Source organism: Neovison vison, chromosome 7 (assembly GCF_020171115.1).
Source record: "Neovison vison isolate M4711 chromosome 7, ASM_NN_V1, whole genome shotgun sequence".
Taxonomy (NCBI): Eukaryota; Metazoa; Chordata; class Mammalia; order Carnivora; family Mustelidae; genus Neogale; species Neogale vison.
The window spans coordinates 165,736,772-165,749,403 of record NC_058097.1 but is presented as its reverse complement, the minus strand read 5'-3'; the positions used below and the strand labels follow the sequence as shown (position 1 = coordinate 165,749,403).

Here is a 12,632-nt window from a genome sequence, read left to right as displayed (position 1 = left end):
TCATTCATCTTAAATGTGTGAATTATGGGGCACCTGAGTGGCTCAGTGGGTTAAGCCTCTGCCTTCGGCTCAGGTCATGATCCCAGGGTCCTGGGATCGAGCCCCGCATCGGGCTGTCTGCTCCGCGGAGAGCCTGCTTCCTCCTCTCTCTCTCTCTCTGCCTGCCTCTCTGTCTACTTGTGATCTCTGTCTGCCAAATAAATAAATAAAATCTTTTAAAAAAAAAAGTGTGAATTATATGGCATATGAATTATTAGTTATCACAGTAAAGCTATTGTTGGAGAGGGGTGGAAGAGAGAAACTATGGATTAAGAGACCTAAAAGACATTTAAACAAATGATAATGTATGGACTTTATTTGGATCTCTGTTCAAACAAGATATGACATGCAGGGGTGCCTGGGTGGCTCAGTGGCTTAAGCCGCTGCCTTCGGCTCAGGTCATGATCTCAGGGTCCTGGGATCGAGTCCCGCATCGGGCTCTCTGTTTGGCAGGGAGCCTGCTTCCCTCTCTCTCTCTGCCTACCTCTCCATCTACTTGTGATTTCTCTCTGTCAAATAAATAAATAAAATCTTTAAAAAAAAAAAAAAAACAAGATATGACATGCAACTGCATATTTGATAAAAGGAAATGGGTTAGTTTAGTATGATAATATGTGGGGTTTTATAAGTTTTTATCTTAAAGATATACACGAATACTTATGGACCATAGGATATGACGTTACTCTTTGCTGCAGAATATTACAGGAGGAGGGAAAGGTGAATTAGGTTATGAATTATGATTGGCTATGAGTTGATTATCATCAAAGCTGGGTATAGGATATAGGGCACTCACTGTACTATTCTGCCTGTATCTGGGTATGTGTTGAAATATTCATTAATAAAAAGTTCTAAAAAGAGAGAATAGGAAAAAAAGCAGTCACAGCAAATGTAGGGAGTTCCTTGCAAGAGTTGCTGTAAAGGAGAACTGTGAGAAGTGTGGTCCTAACTGGAGGGGATGGGAGGTCAGGAGTGTGTGTGTGTGTGTGTGTGTGTGTGAGAGAGAGAGAGAGAGAGAGAGAGAGAGAGAATAGAATGGGAGAAATGGGAGCAGGTTTGTGTGCTAATAGTACTGATCCCGTAGCAGGGGAAAATTGGCACCTCAGGTCGTAAGAGGGCAAGAAATTCTGAAGAGAGCCCTTTCAGTAGACCTTCTGGATTTATTCCCTAACTTTTCTTGTATTTTTCCTTTATTGTCTACCACTTTATCTTCACTAGGCTCTGTGAGATTTTTCTGACTTGTATTCTGATCCTCCTGTTGAATGCTCATTTCCCAGCTATTAAATTTTTATATTCAAGAGTCCTTTCTTCTCTTAGTGTCCTTGTCTCATGAATATAACGTCATTTCTTCTTTGAAGGTATTAATGCTAATTCTTTTTTGAAGTTTTCTTCTGTTCCTTGCATTTTTTTTTTAATTTCTTAATTCCTTCATTTCTGTTTGTTTTGGTCTCTGTCCTGCTTCTTGGAGTCTGTCTTTCTGGAATAGCTGATTGTTTCTTTTTGAGAGAGAAACACTAAAAGCTGACTAAAAGCTTTGTGTACATGGATGGAGCTAATTAACTGGTGAGCTTTGATGTATTGTAATAAGATGGGGGTCCCTGTCTCATGAGCTCCTCATCTGCCAAGAACGTGTAAGCCAGGTTCCTCATTTTCCTGGAGTGCAGTAGTACAACGTGGGGTGTGAAAATACAATATTTAAATGATAAATTGCAAAATAGTTGGTATTGACAGTAGATGCTGGAGTTTGGAGAAAAGGGAGAGATCGCAGTGGGCTTAAAGGAAGTCTGGAAAAGGATTCATTAAGAAGGGGGAGAGAGGTGAAAGCTAGGTCTTTGAAAAAGATTGCGATTTGATTTAGTGGATTGATCTTTCCAATTGGAAAGAAGAGCTAAAAATGGAGGTGAGTAAATGATTTGAATAGGTAGCCAGAGAGAAAGCTATCAAGGTTTTTCAGGCTTTAATCAATATTAATGTTCAACAAAAACCATTATACTTTCAAGAAGAGTGCTATTAAGAAAATAAGATTTGAAGGTAGTAAGCCTAACAGTAAAATATGTGCATTGGTTTTAAAACTAAATTCCTGTGTGATTTTGCTTTTCAGTACAAATACAGAGACCTAACTGTACGTGAAACTGTCAATGTTATTACTTTATACAAAGATCTCAAACCTGTATTGGATTCATATGGTGAGTTTATATAATAAAAATATCAATTACTGTACTTTGAATTTACTCTGTTAATGATTGTAGGTTTCCCATTTTCTTCTAAGTTTGTTGGTTTTTCCTTTATAAAGATTGAGCCTCCACCTAATGAAAGTGTTGGGGGTATAGGAAATGACACAATCTAGTAATAACAGATTTGTTTAGTTACTTTAAGTTTTTAAAAAAAAATAACAACTGTGCAAATTTAGACCTAGAGGGGATCTTAAAAATAATTTAGTTTATCATTTTCCCAAATTTTATCCATAGTTAAGAAGAATGTTTCTTGGGATGAAGGGATAAGTTTGAGCAATTATAAATTAAAATTAAATGGGTTTCTTTGCAGCAAGATATCTCAGAGCCTTTAATATGCTAGTATGTTATGCCTCACAAGAGGGGAGAGAAGAGACTCTATTATACAGTATATCCTAAAGTTAATTAACTACTAAACTTTTTTTTTTCTCCCCAGAACATCTCTTTATATTCTCAGGAACACATTTTGCAAAATAATATTCTGGAATATCTCTTTCATTTTATAGATGAGGAAAACATTTTTTTAATATGGTCCTTAATTCTATAGAGTAGGTAGGTACAGTGTGTGTCTACTTTCTGTTGAGATGAAATAAAATTGAGAGTTAAGGAAAAACCTGACAATTCGTAGATTTGTTCTTTGTTTTTGTTTTTGTCTTGTTTTGTTTTTAAGATTTGTTTATTTTAGCGAGAGAGAGCCATTGGGGGGAAGGACAGGGTGGCAGAGGGAGATGGAGAAAAACTCAAGCAGATTCCTTGCTAAAGCCCGACATGGGACTGGATCTCACCACCCTGAGATCATGAACTGAGCTGAAACAAAGAGTCAGACTCTTTTTTTTTTTTTTTTTTTTTCCCAATTTATTTATTTTCAGAAAAACAGTATTCATTATTTTTTCACCACACCCAGTGCTCCATGCAAGCTGTGCCCTCTATAATACCCACCACCTGGTACCCCAACCTCCCACCCCCCCGCCACTTCAAACCCCTCAGACTGTTTTTCAGAGTCCATAGTCTCTCATGGTTCAACAGACTGTGCCATCCAGGCACTCCCTAGAGTTGTTCTTTTTTATTTTATTTTATTTTTTTTTTAAGGTCTTTTTGTCCCCCACCAATCCTGTTATCTTTCCAACTCGATGTCCTTATAAACCCCTAATGTGCCAGGGCCAAGGGAAAACCCCTGCTGCCTCCTGTCCATCATGAGGCTCTTGGCACTGAGGGCTCTAAGCTAAGTTTTTTTGTAAGGCTGTCATTCTAAACTCCACTCACTCCTAGGGCTTCGAAAACATTAGGAGCTTGGTGACAAAAGATGAGAGTTAACAGAGGGAGAAGCAGTTCTGTATTTTTAGAACAAAAAAGACATGAACCAGAATTTCTCTCCCAAACCTAGGGCACGATTTTCCTTCCTGTCCACATATTGTAGTACTTAGATCTGGGGAAAACCTCATGTTACCAAAATTAGAGTTAATTTAAAAATGGCTTTAGTGAGGGGGGGAAAAAAGTGACTGGGGCTAGAACTTCACTGTAAAGTGTTTAGTTTTTACTGCAGGCTCAAAGAATAAATATGTTTATCTAAACTGACAAAGAGGGGCAGTCAGTTAAGTGTCAGTCTTTTGGTTTTAACTCAGGTTCATGATCTCATGGATTGTAGGATTGAGCCGAGTGTCCTATTGTTGGGCTCCATGCTCAGCACAGAGTCTGCTTAGGTTTCTCTCTTCCTCTCCCTTGGCCCACCCCGTGCAAAAGCACACATGCACACTCTCTCTCTCAAAATAAATGAAAATCTTTATAAATGAAATCTTTATAAACTGGCAGACTCCAGTATCACTGAATAAATTTTATATAGATTTATATGGCTGGACCAAGTCTAGACCATTGTTATCACCATGTTTTTAGAGTAATTAAAATCTAAATTTACATAAGGTGATTTTTTTTTAAAAAGCACAAAATCAGAATGAATTATAGCACAGATTATAATTGTCAGTGCTAAGTGAAAGAACAGAGGTAAACAATACAGTTCTGTGTTTCTGTACTGCACATTACAGCTTTTCTGTGCAATACAGTATTAATTCCAAATCATTATTACAAAAAATAGTAGTCCAGGGGCACCTGGGTGACTCAATGGATTAAGCCTTTGCCTTCAGCTCAGGTCATGATCTCAGGGTCCTGGGATCGAGCCCCGCATTAGGCTCTCTGCTCAATGGGGAGCCTGCTTCCCTCTCTCTCTCTCTGCCTGCCTCTCTGCCTACTTGTGATCTCTCTGTCAAATAAATAAATTCTTAAAAAAAATAATAATAATAATAGCAGTCCATATGATATAAGTCATGTGGCCTAATTATAATCAATTACAAATAGAAAAACTTAACGTGATATGAGAAGTACTTGTATTGAAAGATGTCTGTTTGACTGAAAACTTTAATACTGTGTTTTGCTACTACATTGGGATTGAGAATGACATTGACTAGGGATAAACATCTGGGCAGTCTAAAATTTAATGATTCTGAATTAACATTTAATGTGGTATCAGCTGATAGTGATTTTTGAGTGACTTTATAATCATATTAGTTGGGGACTAAAGCTTATATATGCTGGGACTATAGCACTCACACTGATTTGTCCAAGTAATTCAAAGCATCTTTTCTTTATTCATTTAAAAACCGATCCCATTGAACCAATCAACAAAGGATATTTTGTTACTGGACACAATGAATGAGATATTAACAAGTTAGCTCCTTTCAAGGGTAATAATGAGTTCTAACCAGTGTTTCTGAAACATTAATTCATATGGGAGTATTTGTGAAAATGCTTATGATTGAATCATTGTTCTTTCTTTTCAGTTTTTAATGATGGCAGTTCGAGGGAACTAATGAACCTCACTGGAACAATTCCTGTGCCTTATAAAGGTAAACATAAAATGTAATTTATGTTTCCAATATAGATGCATTGCGATTCACCTTGTAGGTTGCCAAAGAGTTGTAAGTAAATGAAACCTACTTTCTCCTGACTTAAATGATGATATAGAGATTTTAACTTATTCTAATTGAACTTCATTTGGCAGCAGCACCTAATATTTTCAGTTTTTCCCCTTCTTTGCTAAAGCATATCAGCAAATAAATGCCCAATGCACTGGAAAAGTTTGATGTTTCATGGAATCAGGGAATCTTAGAACTAGGAACGGGTTTGTTTTGTTTTTGTTTTTTAAAGATTTTATTTATTTATTTATTTATTTGAGAGAGAGAGAGACAGTGAGTGAGACCATGAGAGGGGAAAAGGTCAGAGAGTGAAGCAGACTCCCCGTGGAGCTGGGAGCCCGATGTGGGACTTGATCCCAGGACTCCAGGATCATGACCTGAGCATGATCCTCATGCTCATGAGGCAGTTGCTTAACCAACTGAGCCACCCAGGCACCCTGTTGTTTGTTTTTTTTTTAATAAAGGTTTTATTTTTAAGCAGTCTCTACACCCAACGTGAGGCTTGAATTCACAACCCAACACCAAGAGCTAGAGTTTCATGGTCTACCTGCCAAACCAGCCGGATACCCCTAGAGAGGGATTTTAAAAAATACCTTGTAGTTCAGCCCCCCCACCCCATCCAAACATTCCCAACAATGGGAAGCTGTATAGTATAAAGGCCAAGGTAGAGGCTTTAAAGTCAGGCAAAGTAAGGTTTCAGGTCTCCGTAATCTGTCAGTTTTGTGACGGTAATAGAACTAATTTTAAAAAAAGTATTCATGGGGCTCCTGGGTGGCTCAGTGGGTTAAAGCCTCTGCCTTCGGCTCAGGTCATGATCCTGGGGTGCTGGGATCGAGCCCCACATCGGGCTCTCTGCTCAGCAGGGAGCCTGCTTCCTCCTCTCTCTCTGCCTGCCTCTCTGCCTACTTGTGATCTCTGTGTGTCAAATAAATAAATAAAATCTTTAAAAAAAAAAGTATTCATTGTGATAATGTAAAGGACTTAGCACAGAGCCTGGTGTGTAATAAACAGATATCAAAAGTAGTTATTATGGATCACCTAGGTGGCTCAGTCACTCAAGTGTCTGCCCTCGGCTCAGGCCATGATCCTAGGGTCATGGGGCATCGGGAGCCCGCATCGGGCTCCCTGCTTAGCATGAAACCTCCTTCTCCCTCTCCCACTCCCCCTGTTTGTATTCCTTCTCTTTCTGTCTCTCTCTGTCTGACAAATAAATAAATAAAACCTTTTTTTTTTTTTTTAAGTAGCTGCTATTGTAGTTTTGATATCAGTGATAATGCTGATCATGGATAATTATGTTTCTTTTAGCCAGTGATCCATCCTCTGCTGGAATACTTACAGTGATAAGGGAGCATTCAGCTTCATGAATGACTATTCTCTTTTTGGACAGTTCTGTTTCTTAATTATTCCTTGTGACTACCTAAGACCTTTGTCTCTGTAACACACCCATTGATTTATATAGTACTTGCTGTGCATGAGGCATAGGGAATGGGGCTGTGGATACAAAGGTGAATAAAGGGGGTGCCTGGGTGTTTCAGTAGGTTGGGAGTCTGCCTGAGGCTCAGCTCATGATTGCGAGGTCCTGGGATCAAGCCCCACATTGGGCTTGCTTCTCCCTCTCCTTATGCTTGTGCTCGCTCGCGTACTCTCTCTCTCTGTCAAATAAGTGAATAAATAAAATCTTTTTTTTTTTTTTACCTTTTTTAAACTTTAATTTTTATATATTTCAGACATGAAAAAAAGCCCACAGAACAGTTTTTCAGGCTCTTTTGTATCCACTACTTAGATTTAACAAAAACACTTTGTCATAATTACTCCAGAGCTTTTGTTTTACATAAAATGGATGGGACCTTTCCTAACCAGCTCTCCTTTTCCAGTCCCAGATAGATCTTTTACCCCAAGCTGCTTATATATCTTTCCTGTGCTTTTAGTACACACATTTCCATAAACAATAGGCAATCTTACTTTGTATGTTCTGAGAATTTACATAAGTGTTATCATACTCAAGGTCCATTCGTGATTATTGCTTTGTTCACTCAACAAAGTTTTCTAGTTGTTTTTTTTTAATTTTTATTTTTTATTAACATAAAAATGTATTATTAGCCCCAGGTATACAGGTCTGAATCGTCAGACTTACACACTTCACAGCACTCAACATAGCCCATACCCTCCCCAATGTCCATAACTCAACCACCCTGTCCATATCCCTCTCCCTGTACCGCCCCAGCAACCCTCAGTTTGTTTTGTGAGATAAAGAGTCTCTAATGGTTTGTCTCCTTCCTGATCCCATCTTGTTTCATTTTTCCCTTCCCTACCCCCCAAACCCCCAACTTTGCCTCTCAAATTCCTCATATCAGGGAGATCATATGATAATTGTCTTTCTCTGATTGACTTACTTTGCTCAGCATAATACCCTCTAGTTCCATCCATGTCACTGCAAATGTCAAGATTTCATTTCTTTTGATGGCTGCATAGTATTCGTGTGTGTGTGTGTGTATGGGTGTGTGTGTACACATACACACTACATCTTCTTTATCCATTCATCGGTTGATGGACATCTAGGTTCTTTCCATAGTTTGGCTATTGTGGACATTGCTGCTATAAACATTCAGGTGCACGTGCCCCTTCGGATCACTACATTTGTATCTTTATGGTAAATACCCAGTACTACAATTGCTGGGTTGTAGGGTAGCTCTGTTTTCAACTTCTTGAGGAACCTCCATATAGTTTTCCAGAGTGGTTGCACCAGGTTGCATTCCCACCAACAGTATAGGAGGGTTCCTCTTTCTCCGCATCCTGGCCAGCATCTGTCGTTTCCTGACTTGTTAATGTTAGCCATACTGACTGGTGTGAGGTGGTATCTCATTGTGGTTTTGATTTGTATTTCCCTGATGTCGAGTGATGTGGAGCACTTTTTCATGTGTCTGTTGGCCATCTGGATGTCTTCTTTGCAGAAATGTCTGTTCATGTCCTCTGCCCATTTCTTTTTTTTTTTTTTCCAATTTATTTATTTCCAGAAAAACATTATTCATTATTTTTTCACCACACCCAGTGCTCCATGCAAGCCGTGCCCTCTATAATACCCACCACCTGGTACCCCTACCTCCCACCCCCTCTGCCCATTTCTTGATTGGATTATTCTTTGGGTGTTGAGTTTGATAAGTTCTTTCTAGATTTTGAATACTACCCTTTATCTGATATGTCGTTTGCAGGTATCTTCTCCCAGTGAATAAATATCTTCTCCCAGTGGATAAGTAAAATCTTTTTAAAAAAGTAAATAAAGGGGGCACCTGGGCGGCTCAGTGGGTTAAAGCCTCTGCCTTCAGCTCAGGTCATGATCTCAGGGTCCTGGGATCGAGCCCTGCATCGGGCTCTCTGTGAGGCAGGGAGCCTGCTTCCTCCTCTCTCTCTCTGCCTGCCTCTCTGCCTACTTGTGATCTCTCTGTCTCTGTCAAGTAAATAAATTTAAAAAATTAAAAAAATAAATAAAGGATGTACCTTCTCTGGAAGAATTTGCATAAATGGGAAAACAGGGGATAAGTAGTTATTTACACTTTCCTATAACTGCTGTAGAATGATAAAATATAAAAGTGCTTTGAGATTACAGAGGAGAATAAGACCATGTAGGAAGATCATGGAGGAAATGACATGTGAATTTGGTATTGAAGGATGAGTTGACCATTTATATCAGTATGGGCATTCCAGGCTGAGGGTGAAAACAGTTGAGCGTCAGCATCATATAAAGCAGCTATGATGAGGGGTGCCTGGGTGGCTCAGGGGTTAAGCCTCTGCCTTCAGCTCAGTCATGATCCCAGGGTCCTGGGATCGAGCCTGGAATCGGGCTCTCTGCTCAGCCGGGAGCCTGCTTCCCTCTCTCTGCCAGCCTCTCTGCCTACTTGTGATTTCTCTCTCTGTCAAACAAATAAATAAAATCTTTTAAAAAAATAAAATAAATGGAGCAGCTATGATGATTTAGGGTGAACTGAGTAAAATTCAAGATTACTGACTTTGCCATTGTCCTCAGGAAATAAACTTGGGTGGGAGAAATAGTTGGTGGGGAGAGGGAAGCAGGAACTATGGCATAATTAAAGACATGTAACTAATTAAATACCTAAACCTTTTCTCTTCCCTCACCATTGCTTACATGGCATAGTTCCTAAGCCCAAGTAATTCTGCAGAATTCTTTATTTTCATAAAACAAAGAATTCTGGGTGATGGAAATACAGTTAACATTTTATGTGTTCGGATATATTCTATTGGAGTTGTGTTTTTTGGGGTTTTTTTCCATTATAAATGAAATTTTGGGTAAAAAGTAAATCGAATCCCACAGCTGATATCCTTTAAGTACAGTTTAGATATATATACTTACATGAAGTGAAACTGTTTCTAGGGGGAAGAAATGTATCTGAATTACATTAGGTGATTCAAATGATTACTTGGGACATAGGGCTTTGAGCTTAGTGAGAGAAGGAGATGCTTTATGTTCAGTATGTTAACTACTGAATCCTTTGAAACACTGTTCAGTTTAGTCAAATTCTCAACTGAGAAAGATTCTATTACCTAAAGCAAAAAAGGGAAATAATATCATTGATTCTGAGTAACTACCACTGAAAATACCATATGGATTGGTCAAACTGTGGTCACCACGCAGCATCTGTTTGGCATTTGGATTAGGTATTACAGTCTAGCTTTTGGCAAGGGAATTTCAGGTGTAAATGATCATACCACTTTCTCATAAGACACCAAAATCCATAGTCTTCCTTTTATATCCCTTCCCAGTGAACCTTGTGAACTGAAATGACAAGAATCTGGTTGCGGTGCTCAGTTGGTTGAGCGTCTGCCTTTGGCTCAGGTCGTGATGTCAGGGTCCTAGGATTGAGTCCTACATTGGGCTCTCTGCTCAGTCGGGAGCCTGCTTCTCCCTCTCCCTTTGCCTGCTGCTCCCCTGCTTGTGTGCTTGCTTGCTCTCTCTCTCTCTCTCTCATAAATAAATAAAACCTTTAAAAAATAAAAAAACAAGTGGATTGAAGCATAACTTGTAAAAAGTTTTTATAGCACCAAGCAGACGCTGGCAGAGCAGTGGTCAGTTAGCTCCTTAATCCTGCTGGTGTCTTTTAAAAACTGAAAATTTGAGAAACATCTAAAACAGAACTTTGAAACAAAATACTTGTTTGTGATTTTTCTTTTAAGTGTTGCTTAGTTGTAGCTCTCTTTTGCTTACCTACTAAGCCATTATTTAAAAATAATAAAAATAGAGTAACTGAAGTTTATCTTTCTCTTTCAGGTAATACATATAATATTCCAATATGCCTGTGGCTGCTGGACACATACCCATATAATCCCCCTATCTGTTTCGTTAAGCCTACTAGTTCAATGACTATTAAAACAGGAAAGCATGTGGATGCAAATGGAAAGATATATCTTCCTTATCTACATGAATGGAAACATGTAAGTATTAACAGTGTTGTGTGAATTCATTGCATTTTATATGTTTTGCTCCCTAGCATTTACTTTCTGTTAATATTCAAAGAGGATTCCCAGGAGGAGAGATTAGTTCACATAAGATCCTAATCATTGAGCTGGGTAATTGGAAAAGGTTCTCCAAAAGAAATATATTTGCATAGAGCTTGGTACTGTTTTATTTGCTTGAGTTGAACCTTTAAGAATAGATGGGATTCACATAATAGGAAATACATTTTGAAAAGTAGTGTACTGGTGACATATATTTGTGAAGCTATTCAAATCTCATTACCCAGCATTCCTATCAAGAAGCAAAGCAGGTAATCTGAGTTTTTCCCTCAAGGGATAAACTGAATTCCAAGCTTCAAAGACAGTGTTTAAAAAACTAAGCAAAGGGATGCCTGGTGGCTCAGTCAGTTACACCTGCCTTCGAAGTGCCACATTAGGCTCCTTATTCAGCAGGAAGTCTGCTTCTCCCTCTGCCTGCCGCTCACCCTGCTTGTGTGTGTGCGCTCTCTCTCTCTCTGACAAATAAATAAAATCTTTAAAAAAATAAAAACTAAGCAGAAGCCTCTGAAAAACCCAGCCAGGTTCTCTGCAGCCTCCGGTTGAGGAGACAGTAGGAGCTTGGAACCTTATCAAGGAGGAGATGTATAAGTAAACATACCAGACTCTTAGACGATGCCACTGGAGGAACACACCTCAGGAGCCTTGAATCAGCTCAGTCCTGGTTGTATTAAGGTGATTCTCACAGTATCTGCCTGCCATAGGATAGGGTGAACCCGTCCTGGAGGAAAAATAGTGTATAGCACCTCTATAATTTTTCAGTGTCCAACATAACAATTTAAAATTACCAAATGCATCAAAAAAGAGGACAAGGGCAGGGGGGAAGACAGTAGAAATAGGACACCACAACTCCCAGATAACCCAGTTAACAGATCCAGACTTGAAATGATTGTGACTAATATGTTCAAGATGGAGAATTGTATTAAAAAGGAACCAAGTGGAAAATCTTAGAACTGGAAAATAGAATAATAGAAATTAAGAACTCAGTAGCCTGGTTTAGTAGCAGATTAGACTCAGCAGAGTAGAGAATTAAAGAACTGGTAAATGAATGTATTTTTCAGTTCCATTATCTTACAAATAAACTTTATAAAAGATCTACAAGTCCATTGTGGAAAAAATTGTAAATTTTATTGAAAGATACTAAAGAAGACTTAAAGGAGAGAGAACTTATTCATGGTTCTTTACAAATTGATCTTTGTCCTAACAGTTTTTATATTTTTGTATATTTGTTAATTTTATGAACTTGATAAGCTGAATCTAAAATTTATATGGACATGCAAAAGTTTGAGTATAGCTAAATAAAATCTTAAAAAAAAAAAAATGTTTGAGTATAGCTAAGGCCCTCTCCAAGAATAAGGTAGACAGGTCTTGTCCTACACATGTCAAAATGTATTATAAAAACAAGGGTAGTACGGAATTGTCACAAAAATATTCAGATGGATAGATAGAACATCATAACCCAGAAGGGCGCCTGGGCGGCTCATTTGGTTAAATATCAGTCTTTGGCTCAAGTTCATGATCTCAGGGTTCTGGGATCAAGCCCTGTATCATGTCCATGCTCAACAGGGAGTCTGCTTCTTTTCCTCTCCTCTCCCCCTGCTCATGTGCACTTGCTTGCCCTCATATAAATGAAATCTTTAAAAAAAATAAATAAATAAAAACTCGAAAAAAAGATCCACTGTATATAAACACTTGGTATATGACAGTGGTATTATAGCAGATCATTTGGGGAGAATGATCAATTTTTCAGTAATGGAGCTGAGACAGTTGGATTCCTATTCATATAATACACAAAAATTTCAGGTAGATTATAAAAGCCAAAAGGAAAAAAAAACAAGACTGCCTTTGTGATCTTAGAATAGGTTTTTTTGGTTTT

The 12,632-nt window shown here is 38.5% G+C and overlaps 1 protein-coding gene across 2 annotated transcripts in view; it reads left to right on the top strand.

Annotated features, from left to right (window-relative positions):
* The window catches only part of TSG101 (tumor susceptibility 101), a 42,855-nt gene that overhangs the window by 4,532 nt on the left and 25,691 nt on the right, over positions 1-12,632 (top strand). For both annotated transcript variants that reach the window (XM_044258928.1, XM_044258927.1), the window contains exons 2-4: positions 2,138-2,222; positions 5,099-5,164; positions 10,515-10,678. In XM_044258928.1, the coding sequence (XP_044114863.1) occupies positions 2,138-2,222; positions 5,099-5,164; positions 10,515-10,678 (315 nt within the window). The remainder of the gene's footprint in view (positions 1-2,137; positions 2,223-5,098; positions 5,165-10,514; positions 10,679-12,632) is intronic.